This window comes from Bombina bombina, chromosome 5 (assembly GCF_027579735.1).
Source record: "Bombina bombina isolate aBomBom1 chromosome 5, aBomBom1.pri, whole genome shotgun sequence".
NCBI classification, from domain to species: domain Eukaryota; kingdom Metazoa; phylum Chordata; class Amphibia; order Anura; family Bombinatoridae; genus Bombina; species Bombina bombina.
In genome coordinates this window covers 858453231-858475609 of record NC_069503.1, presented here as the reverse complement: position 1 = coordinate 858475609, position 22379 = coordinate 858453231, and the positions used below count along the sequence as shown (strand labels likewise).

General features: G+C 33.7%; 1 protein-coding gene across 1 annotated transcript in view; it reads left to right on the top strand.

Moving 5' to 3' along the window:
* Positions 1-18366, top strand: part of CDH2 (cadherin 2) — a 321339-nt gene extending 302973 nt beyond the window's left edge. The window contains exons 12-16 of the mRNA XM_053714996.1: positions 4984-5217; positions 5812-6045; positions 6978-7117; positions 8867-9031; positions 17003-18366. Of these exons, the coding sequence (XP_053570971.1) occupies positions 4984-5217; positions 5812-6045; positions 6978-7117; positions 8867-9031; positions 17003-17209 (980 nt within the window). The 3' untranslated portion in view covers positions 17210-18366. The remainder of the gene's footprint in view (positions 1-4983; positions 5218-5811; positions 6046-6977; positions 7118-8866; positions 9032-17002) is intronic.
* The last annotated feature ends 4013 nt before the right edge of the window (positions 18367-22379 follow it).

The following is a 22379-nucleotide window of genomic DNA, read 5'->3' as shown; positions in this document are numbered from 1 at the left end:
TGCTGGTCAGCAGCCTCCTGAGAGAATCACAGCTCATTTCACTAGGGCTTTTTCTTCTTTTTGGACCTTGAAAAATGAGGCAACTGTAGAACAGATTTGCAAGGCTGCGCCTTGGTCCTCTTTGCATACTTTTCCCAAATTTTATAAATTTGATACTTTTGTTCCCTGTCTTATCCCTCCCTAATACTTGGGTATTGATTCCCAACAGTAATTGATGATCCTGTGGACTCACCATATCTTAGGAAAGAAAACAAAATTTATGCTTACCTGATAAATTTATTTATTTCCGGATATGGTGAGTCCATGTCCCCACACTTTATTTTAAGACAGTTAATTTTATATAAACCTCAGGCACCTCTACACCTTGTGTTATTTCCTTTCTCTCCTTTTTCCTTTGGTCGAATGACTGGGGATTGTGGGAAGAGAAGTGATACTTAACAGCTTTGCTGAGGTTCTCTTTGCCTCCTCCTGCTGGCCAGGAGTGATATTCTCAACAGTAATTGATGGTCCCGTGGACTCACCATATCCGGAAATAAAAAAAATTATCAGGTAAGCATAAATTTTGTTTTTTCAATTTTTTTATTACCAGCCATAGTTGGATTCTGTTTTTAATGTGTTACTGGAGGCTTAGCGTGGCAGATCCCTGGACCTGGGCTAAAGGACCTTTACCTATAATGTAGGTCCTGGTATTCGCTGCACTAAGTCTTCCATTAGAGTGCCATGTGAAAAAGGGTCAGGATTAGCTTGGCTCTTCAGCACACTAGAGATAAGTAGTTTTAACCCCCAAAGGTAAATTAAAGGAAACAAATGAATGCTGATGAATTTCATCAGTATTTATTAGTTTTTTTTTTAAATTTCGTAGTGCATTTGTTCAGATAATTGTTTTGTAAAAACAAAATGAATATCTGTGTTTTATTAATGAATTTACATTCGTAACTAAACAAATGGTGATGTCTAAGTAACCCTATTAGTAAGCTATGCAATAACTCCCTCTCCCTTTGAGATCACTCCAACACCTTCATGTCAAATATGAAGAAGCCTGACTTTTTACCTCTGTGATTAACTTGTTTCTAAGCATCTTCTGATTGCCCCCTGATCACATGACTTTATATATTGACTTGCATTTAAGACAATTTTTGCTGTGTTGTTAGAATCCATGGGCGTCAGCACAATGTTATATATATATGGCTCACATGAACTAGCTTGCCCTGATGTGAAAAGCAAATACAAAAGCAAGTGATCATGGCGCTGTCTTTAGGCACTTAGAAACAGACTGAAATTTAGAGGTTTAAAGGTTATAAAGTATGTTAATATAACCATGTTTTTTTGTGCAAATCTAGGGAATGGGTAGTAAAGACATTATCTATCTTTTTAAACAGCAACACTGTTTGTGTTGACTGTCCCTTTAAGGGTATAGTTAAGCATATAGTGTTATCAAGGTTCTTTACATATCAAACATTTTCATGTAAAGATCAGTGTCAAGAGTTAGGGTGGACCACTAAGACAGTGGCTGACATTTTTATAAAAATTGCAAGAGTCAGCAAGAATATATTAAATGGACATGAAACCAAATTTTTTCTTTCATGATTCAGATAGAGAAAATATTTTTAAACAACTTTCTAATTTACTTCTATTATCTAATTTGTTTCATTCTCTTGGTATAATTTGTTGAAGGAGCAGCAATGCATTAATGGTTTCTAACTCTTGTGTGAGCCAATCACAATTGATATATATATATATATATATATATATGCAGCCACCAATCAACAGCTAGAACCTAGGTTCTCTGCTGCTCCTGAGCTTGCCTAGATAAACCTTGCAGCAAAGGATAACAAGAGAAGGAAGCAAATTAAATAATAGAAGTAAATTGGAAAGTTGTTTAAAAATATGTGTGCATAAGCTGGCATTCTACAGCACTGTGAACTAAGGAGCAAAGCTCAAATATTTAGGCTTGCAGATTACGAGTGGAGCGTTATCATTTGCGTGAAAAGAAAAAGGCACACAAAGGATTTTAACATAGGGATACATACATATACCTGTCTAAAGATTTCTATGTATGTATATATATATATATATATATATATATATATATATATATATATTTATATATATACATACTATGTATATACAGTATGTATTTATGTATTTATATGTGTATATATGTATTTGCAGACATATAAACAGATAAATATATATGTGCACACACACACATACTGTATATATTGTATATGCATATATACATTCCGATGTTCTACACATAGGAGAATATGTTCTAAGTATTTATAAATATATATTTGTAGCTATATATATAAATATATATATATATAAATATATATATATATATATATATATATATATATAAACATATATATTTATACTGGTTTAAAGGAACCCTATCCTTTGTGTAAAACACCATAGGCAGAGATGTCCTTGGAGCTTTTCACAAAGGTTAGGGCTAGTAGGCTTGGAAAGGCAATAATAAAGTAATTGCAATGCATGGGGCTTAGTTGCCACTTTAATCTTATTTATGCTTGCTGTATTTCGGAAAATAATATTTAGACAGTCATGACCTGATTAAATGAACAAAATAAAAGATTACAGGTTCTTTGATTTACACAGTAAGGGCTAAATTACGAGTGGAGCGTTAAAGTGAATGTAAAGTTAACCCTATTTGTTCAGGGCATTGGGTAGAGTTTTAAAAATGAGGCAGAGTTTAAGGGGCATATTTATCAAGCTTGCGGGAAACAGAAGATATGAAGCAGCGTCTAAAGACCGCTGCTCCATAACCTGTCCGCCTGCTCTGAGGTGGCGGCCAGAAATCAATCAGATCGAATATGATCGGGTTGATTGACACCCCCTGCTAGCAGCCTGCTGGGCCAATCTGCAGGGGGCGGCATTGCACCAGCAGTTCACAAGAACTGCTGGTGCAATGATAAATGCTGACAGTGTATGCTGTCGGCATTTATCGATGTGCAGCAGACATGATCCGCTACATTGGATCATGTCCGCTCGCCCCATAGCAAATAGGCCCCTAAGTCATCAATTTTTTTATATTTAATTATTTACTCACATTTTAACCTTTTTTAAACCTATCCTGCTCTCCTGCACGCCATATTGTCAAATTGATTGACAGATAACAATACTTAAAACAAATAATCCTTGTTCCCCCTCCGGGTGTTCAGCCCCTTTGCACAAACATCACAGCCTGGGGGGGGGGGGGGGGGGAAGGATTAGTTGTTTTAAAATGTGAGTAATTAAATAAATATAAAAAAAATTGATTGCTTAAACTCTGCCTCATTTTTAAAACTCTACCCAATGCCCTGAACAAATAGGGTTAACTTTACTTTCACTTTAAGTGTAATGTGCAAGCGTTAAGGGGTATTTCACACTATTTGCTTGCGTGGGAAATAGAGCCGGAATTAGGAAATGAAAGTATATATATATATATATATATATATATATATATATATATATATATATATATATATAAGTTTATATGTGTGTACATATTTATTTATTTGTTTTACTTTATATTTACATATTTAACATGCCAATGTTCTTCACTTACAGGATACTGTCTTTTTATATATATATATATATATATATATATATATATATATATATATATATATATATATATATATATATATATATATATGTGTGTGTGTGTGCGTGTGTGTATATATACTTATACCTGCATATATATTCCCATAAATGTATAGGTAAAGATACGTTTTTTACATGAATAGTATAAGATATATAGAAATATATATTTAATAAAAAAGTACAATATTTTCTATGTGAAGAACATAGGAATGTAAAATATGTGTTTTGCACATTGTGTTTCGCTATTTAGATTTTAACGAGGTTGAGGTTTTAAGGCGTGTTATGGAAATAATATATTTGTTATTAAAAAAAATATACGAAATTATAATAAAAAATATTAAACATACTGTAACAAATATAAATATATTTTATGGATGATTTGAATATTTTACAGAATATTTTTTAATTTTTAAAAATATTTTATATTTATTATTTCAATAAGGCGCTTTAGGATTGCAAAATTTTCATGTGCTTTAATCCGACTGCGTTTAAATTTAAATTGCAAAACCTGAAAAACGCATATTTTACATTCTTATGTTCTTCACATAGAAAATAATGTACTTTATATTCTTAAATATATATTTCTATATACATCTGATACTGTTTACATAAATACATATCTACACCTACATATCTATAGAAATATATAAATAGGTATAGGGACATACTGCTATATATAGAAATAAATATTTAAGAATAAATAGAACATATTCTATGTCAACAACATCAGAATGTGAAATTTTAATATTTAATGTCAGGTTTAGTGCAAAAAGCCTACATCTAGCAAAGTTAACGCAGGAGCGGGAGCACTAATTTGCACTTCATTCTAGCCCCAAATTCCACCAATAGATAGATAGATAGATAGATAGATAGATAGATAGATAGATTGATAGATAGATTTACGTATATATGCAAAAAATGTTTTATCCAAACAGGCTGACCTTTTAGTTAAAATTAAAAGGCAAGCTAGAAAGATTAAAAAGCACTGATTGCAGTGTGAATACGTTAGAATTATATTTTTCTTGTAGCGTACTTTGTATATCATTTTAACAGAGAAATAATGAAGAACATTATGTTTCATATAATTTCCAGCTAGCCTAGATCTTTATTTTTACTGCATGAAAACAGCCTGGAGCAGATGAAAATGTTGTTTGTATAGACAGTATAGCAATAGAATACATTGTAATGTGGCACAATCTCAGATAGCTGTAAAAGCTGTTGAGGTTGTTTTCCTCTTTTTTTTGTGTGGTTCAGATTGTACTGCAAATAAAAATCAATATCATTTATTTTAATCCATGTTGCCTTTAAATTATGAGCCCAAATATTTGAGAAGAGCTTTATAAATGTTTGATTCACACATTTTGTTTTTCTTTTTAGGAATTCCACCAATGAGTGGCAGTGGAACATTGGAAATTTACTTACTTGATATAAATGATAATGCTCCACACGTTTTTCCAAGAGAAGTTGAAATATGCGAAAGGCCAGACCCAAATGCAATTAACATAACAGCTGTAGATTCTGACATTAGTCCCAATGCAGGACCTTTCATCTTTGAACTTCCTTACAGCCCAATGGATATTAAAAAAAACTGGTCAATTGTACGACTCAACGGTAGATATAGATTTCCTTGCTTTTACATTCTCTAATACACTTTTTAGCATTTTTCTTGATTTATATCAAGATATATATAGTTCTGTAATTAAGAAGCCTATTATCACAGCCTGATTTGGTGTAAGTAGAATAGATAATGTATGAAAACGAAACACCCCAAAAATGTAATAGTAACATAACTGATTAATATGTTATGTTTGTTTCAGATACGTTTAAATGAGTGTAAAAGAATTTTCATCTGTACCGTTATAGTAATCTGGTCACCTTTATTCAGTAATCTATATATTAAGATATTATTGTATTTATTGTTTCTATTTCTACAATTAATGTAATTATATATTCAATCCGTTTACTATATTTTTTATATTAATCTACTGTTATTTTATTTTAATTTTTAATATGCATAGTCCCTAAATTATTCAGATGAGTGACACATATCATAATAAAATCTAAGCAAAAAATATGTTGTCTGTTATTTTCAGTATGACTTATATAATACAAATGTATTAGTCTGTAATCCAAACATTGAAATGTTTTACTAACATATATAAAATCTTCTTCCATATATTAATGGTGAATCAATTATTTTCTTAGGTGATCATGCCCAACTTAGTTTAAAGATTGGATCCCTAGAGGATGGCATCTACAATATTCCAATTCAGATCACAGATTCAGGAAATCCTGCAATGTCAAACACTTCAATCCTCCGTGTAAAAGTATGTTCCTGTGACATGAATGGATACTGTAGTGGTGTAGCTCCAATTGTTGGAACAGGTCTGGGTACAGGAGCTATCATTGCTATTTTACTTTGCATCATCATTTTGCTCAGTAAGTACTAATATTTCATATTATCGATATTTTTCATTACTCAAGCCACTTCTATGGGCTAAATTCTATATAATCTAATAATGTCTAAATATGTGTATGTATATATAAATATGTATACATGTGTTTATATATGTATTTACATACATTTATACACACATAAACATATATATATATACACACACACACACACACACGTTGGAGCACTTTCCACTCATATTACCTCAAAACATGAACTAATTTTTATTCATGTTTAATATTTAAAAATGTGTTTAACTGTGTATTTAAATATTTTACATTCCAATGTTCTTCACATAAGGAAAAATGTGCTTTGTATTTTTAAATATATATTCCTATATATATGTATATCTAAATATATATTACTTCTTAGATAAACAATACATACATTGTTTTCATTAGATTATCATTGTTCTGGGGATTGTTGTATATTGTTGTGTTTAAATTCTATATAACTAAAAAAACAATCATAAAAAAAATCATTTTTTACATTAATGCTACTATATTTATATTCATAAAAATATAATTTTAGGTAATAAGTTACATATGGTGATAGGATTTGTATAATTTGTTTAACAGTTTCCAATGTTTTTATCTAGCATCAATTTGTTTTAGAATTAGTAAAACTGATGTGGAAAGTATATTGATTTATTTCAAATTAAGGACCATAAATATTTAAATGCTTGCTTAAAATAATGACTTAATTAGCTGGCAAAGTAAATTGAATACATTTATACAAGATTTGTAAATAATTGTGTGAAAATGCCATTATGATAGCAAGCCAAATATCACATTACTGTTAATCTAGTACTACACGCATTACTGAAGTGCATTCATCGTGATTTGCAATGTTATTAGTTTGGCTGCAGAAATGTTTATTTTACTCCAAGTTATTTTCTTCTTCTTTCAAACTTTAGCATTAGTTTTAATGTTTGTGGTGTGGATGAAACGTCGTGACAAAGAACGTCAGGCCAAACAACTTCTCATTGACCCTGAAGATGATGTCAGAGATAACATTTTAAAGTATGATGAAGAAGGAGGAGGAGAAGAAGATCAGGTAACTCTAAGATTATATATTATATATTTTTGCTATTTTTTGCATAATTTTTTTTTTGTATAATGCATAACACCTGTAACTATGTTAAAGGGACAATCAATTAAAAATGTTTATTGTTTAAAAAGATAGATAATCCCTTTATTACCCATTCCCCAGTTTTGCACAGGAAACATTGTAATATTAAAGGGCCAGTCAACACCAGAATTTCTGTTGTTTTAAAAGATAGATAATTCCTTAATTACCCATTTCCCAGTTTTGCATAACCAACACAGTTATAATAATACATATTTTACCTTTGTGATTACCTTGTATCTAAACCTTTGCAGACTGCCCCCTTGTTTCAGTACTTTTGACAGACTTGCATTTTAGCAAATCAGTGCTCACTCCTTGGTAAATTCACGTGTATGAGCTCAATGTTATCTATATGAAACACATGAACTAACGCCCTCTAGTGGTGAAAAACTGTCAAAATGTATTTAGATTAGAGGCGGCCTTTAAGATCAAATAAATTTACACATGAACCTCCTAGGTTTAGCTTTCAACTAAGAATACCAAGAGAACAAAGCAAAATTGGTGATAAAAGTAAAATGGAAAGTTGTTTAAAATCGCATGCCCTATTTGAATCATGAAAGTTTTGTTTGGACTTGACTGTCCCTTTAATACACTTTTTACCTTTGTGATTACCTTGTTTATAATCATCTTCTGACGGCCCCCTGATCACATGACTTAAAATGTATTATCTATTGATTTGCATTTAAGCTAATTAGTGCTGTGTTGTTAGAATCTACAGGCGTCAGCACAATGGCTCACATGAACGAGCTTTCCTGTTGTGAAAAGCAAATACAAAACCATGTGATCATGGGGCTGTCTTTAGGGACTTAGAAACAGACAGAAATTTAGAGGTTTAAAGGTTATAAAGTATGTTACTATAACCATGTTGGTTGTTCAAAGCTAGGGAATGGGTAGTAAAGGCATTATCTATCTTTTTAAACAATAACAATTTTTGTGTTGACCGTCCCTTTAACCCTTGAAAGGTATCTTAAAGGAATATTAAAGTATTTTTTAGGAATGCATAATAATATAACAATTAAAGGGAGATTAACAACTTGTAATTACAACAATTTTATGTAGTTTTGTAATACGTTAATAACTGAATGTAAAACATTTCTGAACATGTTAAAACCCCTTCTTGCAAAGCACAATTTTGAGAGGTAGGTTAGCAAAATGGCAAACAAAATTATAATGACTGAGCACTGCATTTTTAATAAGTTTAACAAAAAATATGTGTAACCTTTTATGTTAATATGAAAAAAAACAGAAAATGTCCTGGTATGTGAATACTATTTTCTAAAAGATAGATAGATAGATAGATAGATAGATAGATAGATAGATAGATATTACAAAAGAAATGTAAAGCTTTAGGCCCCAGCTTCCTCTTCACGCATACTAAATAAGTTAATGCTTGAGAAAAAGGTGTTGATTGCGTCATGAACTTCCTAGGTGTCTTGTCGCCTAAACTGACACCTTACAGTCACACTGCATTTTCATTTTATCACATTTTGCATGTTTCTAATTTGCTTGAAACTGATGATTTATATAAGTAAAAAAAAACACAGTTTCTTGATAACTCCATAACTCACATACAGCCATTTTAAATTATTAGCTTGTTTATTTAGATGCAATGATTAGAATTGTGTCTCTTTTTTTAATCTTGGAATTTTTTTCTGATTATTTTTTATTTTATTTCAGGATTATGATCTAAGCCAGCTGCAGCAGCCTGATACCATGGAACCAGACTCGATCAAACCTGTAGGAATTCGACGTATGGATGAAAGACCAATACATGCAGAACCTCAATATCCTCTCCGGTCAGCTGCTCCTCACCCAGGCGATATTGGAGACTTTATCAACGAGGTAATTACAAATAATTAACTTTCCATCCGGTCTGTCCGGACAATAAACTTTAAATAAATGCTAGATATCATAATGAATGCAAAGTGTTATAAAGAAATAACTGTAAACTTTTACTGTCCATAAAGTAGGGGCTACCACCATGCTGTAGCTTAGATTTCCCTCACTTAAACTCATCCACTGAGGCCAATGAGGGACAGTCTTTAAAGTGTGCAAATAATGGCAGAGACTACATTTACAATTCTCACAAGAATTGTTAAACCATCTATTGACAGAGTTAAAAGAGCAGTAAAGACATTTCTTTTGTGTTGCTATAGAATAGTGTTTCTCAAAAGCGGTGCTCAAGTACACCCTGACAGTCCAGGTTTTCATTTTAGCTGAACTAGAGCACAGGTGAAGTAATCAGTGATTACTTCACCTGTGCTCTAGTTTAGCTATAACGAAAACCTGGACTGTTGGGGGGTACTTGAGGACCGCGGTAAAGAAACACTGCTATAGAACACTGGTTTTAAAACCCGTCCTCATGCCTCCCTAACAGGCCAGATTTTGAGGACATCTGAACTAGAACACAGGTGAAATAATCAGCTGATTAGTAAACATAATTATTTTACCTGCTCTCGCCCAAGGTAATCCTTAAAATCTGTCCTGTTAGGAAGGCCTAAGGGCAGGTTTTAAAACCAGTGCTATAGAATAACACATCTGCAAAGTCTAAATGATTGTAAAATAAATTAACATCCTTTTTACTGCAATTGATTTTTAATAACCAAACTCCACCCTCCATTTGCCTTATTTGGAGGAAATAATCTGGACTTTAATATGCAGATAGCAAGGCTAGCTACGGCTATAATGTTAGTATGAAGTGGATTGTTTAGCAGTTGTTATCAGTAAAGGCCAATAGCAGGGTTAGCCTTGGAAAGTTAGCACAGTGTATTTCAATTTCTGAGAATTAGAAAATTCTCAATTTTTAGAGCTTAATTACATGAAAAGGGGCAATATAAATAATGAAAATTCATTGCAAAGAAGTTTTTTACACGTAACTAAATATTTTATATAAAAATCTCAAGATGTTTTACTGTCCATTAAAATTTCAGGAATTGGGGAAAAAATACATAATGCAAGTACTACACATAATTAAAGTGAAGGTCAATTTAGATGAATTAGTGCCCGGTTTTTAATAATCCTATTAAAAACAAGGGCACTTTAATTAATCAAAATTGACATTTCACTCCTTTTCTTCAAAAACTTACCTTTTAATCCTGACAGCTGCTGCAGCGCTTCCTCCGCCCGTCGCAAGCCCTCTTCGCAGGTCCAAAATGACGAATCCGGCTTCCTCCAATCACGATGTTGCATCAGGCCATGATCCCCCGGGGGGGGGGGGGGGAGCTGTGATTGGAGGAAGCCGGATTCATCATTTCTTACATAAGAAGAGGCTTCTGACGGCCGGGGGAATTGCTGGAGCGGCTTTCAGGATTAAAAGGTAAGTTTCTTAAGAAAAGGAGTGAAATGTCAATTTTGATTAATTAAAGTGCCTTTGTTTTTAATAGGTTTAATAGGCACTAATTCATTGAAATTGACCTTCACTTTAAGATTTGGTATTGCAGTCTCAAAATAGGTAACAATATTGCAGCAAATGTTACACATCTAAGTTTTTCATAAATTGCAACAAATTAGTGGTTTAAATAAGTTATTACATTATTAGAAGCAAAGATATGGAGATGCTAGATGCTGTTGTTTTTATCACTACAAATATTGAATTGTACAGTTTTAAATTGCATATTTAAGTCCCTTTAATATTTAAATACAAAATATAATAAAGGGACATTAAACTCAGTGTATTTCCTCCCAAAAATTTAATAATGCATAGTCCATTGGAATTGATTTTCATTTTTTGTTTGCTTTTTCTAGAATTTAACCCTGAACATTATTCTTTTTCACTTTACTCTAAGAGGCTAGAGAGCATCCTGCAGGACCCAGAACCTTGTAACATTCTACACAGTGATTGCATGATCTGTGGAGGATCTAATTCATATTTGTCTCTAAATAGCCACAGCAAATTAGATAAGATAAACATAATCAAGCCTTTTCGGAAAGCATGTGTTTGAGCATAATACCATGCAAAGTTTATTTATTCCATTATAAATGCTTTTATAGCATTTTTTTATTTATACAGATAATTTGCAATGCTGTACTTAAAGGGACTAAACCCAATTTTTTTCTTTCATGATTCAGATGGAGAATACAATTTTAAACAACATTCCAGTTTACTTCTATTATCTAATTTGCTTCATTCTTTAGATATCCTTATTATATCCCTTATTGAAGAAATAGCAATGCACATGTGTGAGCCAATTACAAGAGGCATCTATGTGCAGCCACCAATGAGCAGCTACTGAGCCTATCTAGATATGCTTTTCAACAAAGGATATCAAGAAAATGAAGCAAATTAGATAATAGAAGTAAATTGGAAAGTTGTTTAATATTGCATGCTATTTCTAAATCATGAAAGATAAAATGTGAGTTTCATGCCCTTTTAATTGCTTATATATAGTTTGCATGATATATATTGTTTTCAACATAATTAACTGTTTTATTAATAAAGGAGTCAAAATAGATCCCTAATGTATGCTCTAAGAGAAAATATTCCACAGTGCAATTGTTTTATTTACCTAATTGGAATCTCTTACATCAAGTTGACAAATTATTTAAAGGGACAGTTTACTCAAAAATGTTCTCCTCTTTACTTTGTTCCCAATGATCCACTTTACCTGCTGGAGTGTATTAAATTGTTTACAAGTATTTTCATTACCCTTATATTAGCATTTGAAATAGTTTATTTAGCCTGTGGTATCCCCACCAATCCTGACAGTTTTTGGCCTCAAAGCCAAGCTGTGTTAACACAGCAAGTAGAAGAAATTACACTCCCAGTGGGTTCTAGAAGAGATAAGGTAATAACATTTTAATTTTCCATTGTTCTCTCCAAGTATTGGTGATTGGTTTATGGACAGATATAAAATAAAGAAGCATGTATATGTACACAATGTGATAAAGTAATGAGATCTGAATATACATACAAGCTCAACCTATTTTATTAGGTTGTGGCTTCAAAACACAAAATCAGCTAATTCATATACACAAATAAGCCTTAAAAAAGCAAATCTCATAAATTTTATACTCTGCAGCTGGTAAAAAAAAAGTAATTGGAAACACATTAAAGGGACACTGAACCACAAAAAAATATTTTGTGATTCAGATAGAACATGCAATTTTAAGCAACTTTCTAATTTACTCCTATTATCAAATTTCCTTCATTCTCTTGGTATATTTATTTGAAAGGCAAGAATGTAAGTTTAGATGCCGGCCCATTTTTGGTGAACAACCTGGGTTGTCCTTGCTGATTGGACAGCACCATTAAACAAGTGCTGTCCAGGGTCTGAACCAAAAATCGGCTGGCTCCTTAGCTTAGATTCCTTCGTTTTCAAATAAAGATAGCAAGGGAACTAAGAAAATTTGAAAATAGGAGTAAATTAAAAAGTTGCTTAAAATTGCATGCTCTATCTGAATCACGAAAGAAAAAAATTTGGGTTCAGTGTCCCTTTAAGGGAAAAACTATTTTATAGTATACCGTCCCTTTAAATTGGCACTGTTATGTTAACATAGCCTACTTGCTACTATGGAAACAAGGTGCAAATCTCAGTTAGCACGCACTTCATATTTAAACTTGATTTAATACAAAGTAGTTTCCCATGAAAAACAAATTTGCTTCAAAAACCCATTTAAATAGTTTATGTATGTGGTCAAATGAATGCACTAAGCTATAAAGAATATTTTTATTTGGGACTAATTTTTGGCTTACAAACAACAAAATGCCAGCACTGTATTGTAGTTTAATTTAATTTATTAGACAAATTTAATAATAGGTAATTTTTATTTCCCTCACGTATTACACTTTTCAGTTGGTGAAAATGGTTGAAATTCAATACCTTTATAATTACCAAGAGTTGTTTCAAATAGGATTAGTGTATAGAGCAGCCAAATGAAATCAATTATGTAAGTGCTTTATACACTTGTCTTGTGAAGCATTTTAACAGTCTGTGAAGCAGTTCTGGAGTTATTCAAACAAGAAACTGAAAAAAGTATTTTGTTTCTCACTGTAGAAGGTAAGGGCTGGCAAATGTGGGAAAAATACATTAAATTTGTCAGGAAAAATCTACTGCTATTGCATTGTCTTTTAATTATGCACTTGTTAATTATGCAATGCTACTGTATTTAATGGTCTTTTAAGCAGCATTTATAAATAATTAAAAATGCCATAATATTGCAAAGTCTTATACTGGCTCCACTCAGCTACTTCATAATACCATTGGCTGACAAAATGTTCTGTGGAGAACAGACACTGAATTAACACATTTTGTTTATTTTGATTGTGACATAATTATACAGAGTATGAAGTTAAAGCGACAAGAAACCCCAACATTTTCTTTTGCGATTCAGATAGAGCATACAATTCTTTTTAAAAAAAACCTTTCCAGTTTACTTCTATTATCTAATTTGCTTAACTTCTTGGCCTCCTTTGTTGAAGAAGCAGCAATGCACTACTGGTAGCTAGCTGAACTTTTGAGTGAGCCAATAGCATGAGGCATATATGTGCAGTCACCAATCAGCAACTCTTGAGCCTATCTAGTTATCAACAGAGTTTGCCAAGAGAACCAAACAAATTAGAAAATATAAGTAAATTGTAAAGTTGTTTAAAATTGCACGCTCTATGTGAAACATGAAAGAAATAAACAAATTGGGTTTTATGTCTGTGACGGACTTCCCCGCTACCCCGTGTGGGTAGCTCCGCCAAACGGGTCCTTCTTCCTCCCTGCCGACTGCAGCTATGTAGCTGGCAAGTCACCACAGCCTGTAGCCACCCCTGATGCCCGACAGCACCAGTACTCAGGGTCCCACCCTGTGGCAGACTCCAGCTACCAAGACTGAGTAGCTCCGCCAGAGTGTCTTTCCTCTGCCTGAAACAAGTGGCTATGTAGCCCAGGAAAGTGATTTCTTTGTAGCCCAGGAAAGTGATTTTAGCTGGAGCTCACCCAAATAACTAGACAGACTAGCCTTCAGGTGAACAAGAACTGATTGTATTGAAAACATGCACTCCTTTTATACAGACAGCTCATCTTGATAAGACCCTGGACAATCCCACTTTTTTTCCCGCCATTCCCGCCCCTCCAGACAGCCCGGCACCTCCATAGGAGCCACAGTCCCACATAATCCCAATACATATGGGTGGCGGTTTCGGGATGATCCCGGTGGAGCGGCGGCACTTCCATGGTGTCATTTTAAAGCTCTCTGTCCCCAAATTTCACAGTCCAAAAATCACCGGAGACCAGAGTTACAGTCTGTTGAAGTTATGGGGTTAGGGGTGTCCAAAACCCCCGGTTTCCAAAGGAGCTCCCCTCCGGCAATTCCACCACCCCTTATACTCCCCAGGGGCTACTAATCCCAAAAAGAGCGGAGCTCTGGGGCACATGGTTGCTGGAGCGACCTGGGTTAAAGTTAGCGGGTGCTCTGCTGTCCTGTGGGCGACCGGGAGTTACAGGAGCCTGGCCAGCCTGAGAGAGGTTAGGCGGGTGTCCGTTGTGAGGCGGCCGACCGGGAGTTCCAGGAGCCCGGCCAGCCTAGGAGGGTTTTCCTGGTCATACACCAACTTTTCTCTGAACACAAAAACAAGCCAACACAAAGCAAACAAACAGCTTCCAGAGATGCTGGTTGCTCTGAGGAGCCCAAAACCACTGAGAAACAACAGGGATGAGGTTGTAGGGGGGTGGGGGATAGCCTTAACCATCTGGTATCCGTGACAATGTCCCTTTAATATTGGCAGTGTTCAATAATATTAAACAGAGACAGTCTAGTCAAAATTAAACTTTCTTGATTCAGATAGGGCATGCAATTTTAAACAACTTTTCAATTTACTTTTATAATCAAATTTGCTTTGCTCTCTTGGTATTCTAATTTGAAAGCTAAATCTAGGTAGGCTCAAACTGATTTCTAAACCATTGAAACCGCCTCTTATCTCAGTGCATTTTGACATTTTTAGTTAGACAGTGCTAATTCATGTGTTTCAAATATATATCATTGTGCTCACTCCCATGAAGTTATTTAGGAGTCAGCACTGATTGGCTAAAATGCATATCTGTCAAAAGCACTGAGTTAAGGCGGCAGTCTGCAGAGGTTTAGATACAAAATAATCACAGAGGTAAAAGGTGTATTAATATAACTTTGTTGATTATGCAAAAACTAGGGAATGGGTAATAAAGGGATTAACTATCTTTTAAAACAATAAATATTCTGGTGTAGACTGTCCCTTTAATATCACAGTGTTGGTTATGCAAAACTAGGGAATGGGTAATAAAGGAATTACCTATACTTTTTAAAAAATCCATATTTTCAAGTAGACTGTTCCTTTAATGACATGTAAAACTGAATTTATATAAATGAAGCTATTTACCTCAGTATAAAGTGTACTCATTATGGCAATATTTCAATCTCAGCTCAGCACCATTTGCATGCTCCACCACAGATCTGGGAACTTATCAAATAATAGTTGCAGTGAATTAGCTTTTAACAGACTTCAGTCGCATTAAAAAGTTCCTAGTTTGTCTCAGGGGGCGTGAATAAGGTGCTGATCTGTGATTAAAGTACTGGCATCTAGAGATACATTTTAATGATACTATAAAATGATGCTTAATATTATGCTGTGGTTAAATAGCTTCATTTTATAATTAGTTTTATGTCCATAAACATGTTTATTTGCTAGTAACTCATTCTGCACCACATACCATGCAGGCACAGTTCTAAAAAGTGATTACAATTGTTTATAAAAGCTATTACTTCTACCTAAATGATATTAAGTAGTTGCATGGTGTACTGTTGTATATTCATGCCAAGTAAAAGTAGATTTTATTTCTTACTAAGGAACTAAGGAAGATTGACTTTGTACATCAGGGCTTTAATCCTATTCTACTCAATAAAATTAAAACAATCCAATGCACTGGCTAAATTGTAATTAACTTTAACTGTAACCCTGTCCCGACAAATGTAACTCTAACATTGTCCATGACCCTTTCCTAGTGTAATTAACCCTAACCATGACCACATAGCATTGTAACACACACTTTTAACATCCAGCAGCTCCCTTCGAAGCAGTACTACCTTTCAAATATTCTTTATATGATGCCCCTTAAGACAAAATACACACATGATCCACCCTTGGTAAGCTCCCTCTACAAAATCCCTTAACTATCTCTTGTAGATGAATAATAAATAACAATACAATTTCTCATTAAAACAACCCAATATTTTCCTTACTTGAAGTCTGGTTGAAGACTATCAGTTGTAATGTCCTCTTTTTCTTGAGTCTCGTCATCTTCTGCTTTTCTTAGTAGTTTATGGGTTTATATATATAGTGGACGGGGTTTGGAGTTGTGGTTAGGGTTACAGTAGGAGAATAGGGGTTTGATTTTTGTTTTGTCTTCTTTTTTACAAATGTGCTATTTTCTGGGTATATATATTCATAGAGAATGTCAGCAATGAAGAACTTGAAAAAACATCTATAAAAAGTCAGGCATTTAAAAATATTTTAAACCGTCATTTTTTACATACTGAATATAATGAGCTCCTATGCTGATGAAGCAAGCAGTGTGGGTAAAGTTATAGGGTCAGGCTTCTGAAGTCTGCAGGATGCACTCCAACCTTTCTCTGTGTCAATGGAAAACAGCATAATTTTCATAGTTAAATTAAAGGAAAATCTGGAAAAATAAAGAGTTCACTTCAACATACTTTTTGGAGTGAACTCTTTATTTTTCCAGATTTTCCTTTAATTTAACTATGAAAATTATATGTCCATTTAATGAATAATGACAGAATATATGAGTGATCTGTGACTGTCTAGACTTTGTAGCTAACATATATTCTTTCTTTTAGGGATTAAAAGCAGCAGACAATGACCCTACAGCTCCTCCCTATGATTCCCTGTTAGTCTTTGATTATGAAGGCAGTGGCTCCACTGCTGGATCTCTAAGCTCCCTGAATTCTACGAGTAGCGGTGGGGAACAAGACTATGATTACCTAAATGACTGGGGCCCTCGCTTCAAGAAACTGGCTGATATGTATGGTGGTGGAGATGACTGAATTTCGGAATGAACTTATGTTTTTTGGACAAGAACAAACATTTGACCTGATATTCCCAAAAAGCGTAAAGAAGCTTGGCTTTAACTTTGTAGTCTACTAGCACAAGCGCTTGTTGAAGGCTTTGGCATAGGCTGCAAACCAATTTTGGGCTCAGTGGGAATATCAGTAATCCAATACTGTTTGGAAAAATTGATTGAGCTCAGTTACACTTGAATTTTACAGTACAGAAGCACTGGGATTTTATGTGCCTTTTTGTACCTTTTTCAGATCGGATTTAGTTTTATGTTCAACGCTTTAATGGTACTGATTTCTGAAAGGGTGAAAAGACAAGGTATGTTTTTTTGTTGGGGGGGGTGACTTAGTAATCAAGATATCCTTCATCATGCCTTTTTTTACATTGCATTGCTTTTGTTAAATGAAAACTGGTATAGAAAAATCAAATTTCATTAGAGTAACCTTTAGCTGCAAAGAAGACCACGTGGGTGACATGTACAGTGCATTATTTCTAGTTTTAGATGTAGCGTTTTCTCATTAAAATTCTCAGATTTTTACAGTTGGTCTCATATAAAGGGAGTTGTCATATTGCCAGATTTTAGCATAACTGACTTTTATTTTCATAGGATTATTGAATTTTTCACAAGATAGAGAAGCTAGGCACATTTTGATCTTAATGTACACTTTTTTTTTTTTTTGGTTTGGACAACTTTTTCACTTCACTGTAAAAATGGTATGTGTACATAATGTTTTTATCAGCATAGTCTATGAAGAAGTATAAAAGCTTCAAAAACACGTGTATGTATTATTTGGACTATGATTCAGGTTTTGCATGTTTATATCTTTTTTTCTTTATGGATAAAGTATTTACAAAACAGGTTAAAACACAATTACGTTCAATCAACAAAACTGTAGATTCAACACACAATTTGTTTTTTATTGGTTTTGGGGAGGGTTAAAAAAAGTTCTTAGCACAAATATTTTACATAATTTGTACCAAAAAGAAATAAGGGTAACCTGATGCTGGTGGCACTAATAATACCTGTTAAAGGGGGTGGGAAGCTATTACACTGGAGAGTTTGACAACTGTATTGTGTACCAGAATATAAATGATGCACCTCTGACCCCCAACATTCTGAATAAAATGCTAATTTTGGATCTGGTGCCTGGTTTGATGTTTTTTTCTCTTTCACTTGAACAATTTAAAATGCTGTATAAAAATATCCCAAGATGCCGAAAATCTAATAAGAAAAAATGAAAAGCAAATTACTGGAGCTTTCAGTAGTTGCATGTTACTTGTGTTCTCAGTAATGAAACTGATTTCCCTTTTGAATAATGGAGTGGAAATGTATATGGTATATTTGAGTAGTCTTGGTGTAGCTTGGGAATCTGAATGCAATTGGAGAAATCACTCATTCTATCATGTTGTGCTTGGAAGAACATTTGATAACACAAGGTTTACTCTCATTTCATAGCATAATTCTTGTTTGTGTAGATTTTAATAGCTTGTAAATAAGAATATCAGCGTGTGGATATCATTTAATATAAATTAGGACAACCTTATTTTATTTAAGTTAAAACAGAACACATGATGCAAAGATAGAAACTCTATTTTCTGTCATTCTTGAAGACAGCATCTTTCTTTCTTATAGAGTCTATTACTTGTCATTAAGCAGTGAATACCCAGAGGATTTTAGTAATAAAGCTCTACCATTTTCCTTCTTCTGTAGTGGTAAATGTTGATGTGTTCTTGATAATGCTCAACCATTTTTTTTATTAATAATATATATTTAATAATGTGATGTTAATATACACAGTTCAACCCATAAGCATTTTGATATTTATTTTTTTCTATGCAAGACTGTACAACAGCCTATATTTTAAATTCATAATAATTTGACACAAAATGATTTACTTTAGACAAGTGTATCTGGATATGGACTAAGGTAAAAAAAAAATCTATATCCTTTGCATTTGTCCAAAAACAATAAACATAAGTATATAATCTATACTTTTTGTTGTTGGCCAGTATTGACCCCAATAAAAAAAAAAAATATCTTTTATTTGTTCTGTTTTTTTTTTCCAATTCTTTTTATTATTTGGGTTCACAAGCAAATATAAAACATGGCAATTACAGATAAATATTGTGGATACAGGCTCGTGCAGGAGTCTCATATAAACATACACATAATTATCAAAAGTTAGAAGTCTTTGAGTGCGTGGCCTTTTCCAAATGTGAAACACGAGTCCATAATAAATTGGCAAGTGAGAGAAATAGTCCATGTGATCACCCAATTATTTGTTCTGTTAATAGATTTTCATAACAAACAAATTCTTAATGACCTACTTAATTATTATTTTTTGTGACAAATGGAACAAATATAATTTACCTTATATTAGGTTTCCATCAACGTTGGTACTTAATTAATATTTGTAGCAGCTTGCCAAGCACTTGCTACATCCAATGTAACTTACTTTACTGCTAATGCCACAATGACAGAAACTGTATTTGGGAAACATTGTATCTACTTAATGTCTTATTTAGTATATTCTAGTGCCTCTTGTTATAATTACTCTGTACATGGACTATTGGGAGCTAGCTGAATAGATTTGATGAACCAATAACAAGAGACATATATGTACAGCCACCAATTAACAGTTAGCTCTCAGTAGTACACTGATGATTCTAAAATTAGCTAGTTTTGCTCTTCAATAAAAGGTAACTAGCGGACAAAGCAAATTTGATATCAGAAGTAAATTGTAAAACTGTTTAAAATTGCATGTTCTATCTGAATTATAAAAGACTAATTTGACTTTTATTTCCCTTTAAGCAACAGACAAAATACATACTTATGTGTCCAAAGGTATTGGTACCCTTCCACTTTTTTAGGAAAAGGCACATTGTTCTCTAAACTAAGTACAATTTGAAAAATGTATTTGATATCCATCATTCTTTGTTTCACATGTAATAGAACAGAAACTTCCCTTTTGATTTATGACTTCACATATTAATTTAAACAGTAAAACACACAAGAATGATACAGTCAAAAATATTGCTTCTCTTAACCTAATATTGCTTAGCACAGCCTTTGGAAATGATAACTGCAATCAAGTGCTTTCTGTAGCTCAGAATAAGATTTTGATACATTTCAATTGGGATTTTGTCCCACTCCTCTTGAGCAAACTGATACTGTTCTCTTAGGTTTCCACAGATGTTCAATGGGATTCAGATCTGAAATCATAGACGGCCACCAAAAAATTAATTATTTATTCTTGGGTGCTTTTTGAGGTACGTTTCCAGTCATTATCCTGCTAGAGGACCCATGACCTGTGACTGAGACATAGCTTTCTGACAATGCGCAGTACATTTCGCTCCAGAATGCCTTGATATTCTTCTGATTTTATCATGCCCTTCACAGATACTAGGCACCCAGTCCCAGAGCCAGAAAAGCAACTTCAAAATATCACTGAGCCTTCTCCATGTTTCACAGTAGGGTTGGTGTTCTTTTTTTTTTTATAGCTTCTTTTTTTGTAAACATGGAGTTGTTGTGATTTGCCAAAAAGCTCTACTTTTGTTTCATCTGTCCTAATGCAATTCTCCCAGAAGGACTGTGGCTTGGTAAAATGCATTTTGGAAAACTTCAGTTGGAGTTTTTGTTTTTCTCTCTCTTATAAGTGTGGTTTTCCTAGATCTTCTACCATGGAACCCATTTTCATTCAGACAGCAACAGATGATGTGACTTTTAAACTGTTGCACCTTGAGCTTACACAATTGGGCCCATTTATCAAGCTCCGTACGAAGCTTGTGGGCCCGTGTTTCTGGCAAGTCTTCAGACTTGCCAGAAACACAAGTTATGAAGCAGCGGTCTAAAGACCGCTGCTCCATAACCCTGTCCACCTGCTCTGAGCAGGCGGACAGAAATCGCCGGAAATCAACCCGATTGAGTACGATCGGGTTGATTGACAGCTCCCTGCTGGCAGCCCATTGGCGGCGAGTCAACAGGGGGCAGCGTTGCACCAGCAGCTCTTGTGAGCTGCTGGTGCAATGTTAAATGCGGAGAGCGTATTGCTCTCCGCATTCAGCGAGGTCTTGCGGACCTGATCCGCACTGTCGGATCAGGTCCGCAAGACCTTTAATAAATATTCCCCATTGGCTTGGATCTGTTTTGCAGTTGTCCTTGGTTCTTTTTCCACCATTCGAACAATCTTTCTCAATATTCTTGGGTCAATTTTACTCTTGCGGCCACATCCAGGGATGTTAGCTACTGTCCTTTGTGCCTTAAACTTCTTAATAACATTGGCAATAGTGCTCACATGATCATCAAGCTATTTATAGATGGTTTTGTAGCCTTAAAGTTGACCATGCTTGGATTTTACCTTCTTTCTAACCTCCTCAGACAATTTTCTGGTTTTCCTTCTCTTTTCCATGTTCAGTGTGATACACACAGTAACACACAACATCAGAGTGAGTACTTTACTCCATTTAAACTGGCTAAATTAGTGATTATAAGATTGAAGACACCTATGATAGTAATTAAAAGATAATAGTCTGCTTGAAGTACTGCTACAAAACAATTCTTTATTGTAACTTCTAAAGGGTATCAATTGTATTGTCCAGGTCATGTTAGAATGTCATTACAAAATAAGCAATTATTGACAAAAGATATTTTAATTTCAACACTATTCTTTCTAGGTGAATGGTGCATTATTTGTTAAAAATGAAAGGGTACCAATACCTTAAAATGCTAGGGTTCGAATACTTTCAGCCACATCTGTACACTTTAAGTATCTATATTTTTTTAGCACAGATAAGATCAGTTTCAAAATTTTGAACAAGGCAAAGAGACATTCCATACAATTTGTTTTCTTTGTTCCATTTGAATAAGGACATTTTAAACTGCATTGCAGTTATTATGTTTTCTGTTTCTTTAACTAGTATTAATGTATTAATACCCAAAATATACAGTGGGGCAAAAAAGTATTTAGTCAGCCACCAATTGTGCAAGTTCTCCCACTTAAGAAGATGAGAGAGGCCTGTAATTTTCATCATAGGTATACCTCAACTATGAGAGGCAAAATGTGGAAACAAATCCAGATAATTCACATTGTCTGATTTGGAAAGAATGAATTTGCAAATTATGGTGGAAAATAAGTATTTGGTAAATATCAAAAGTTC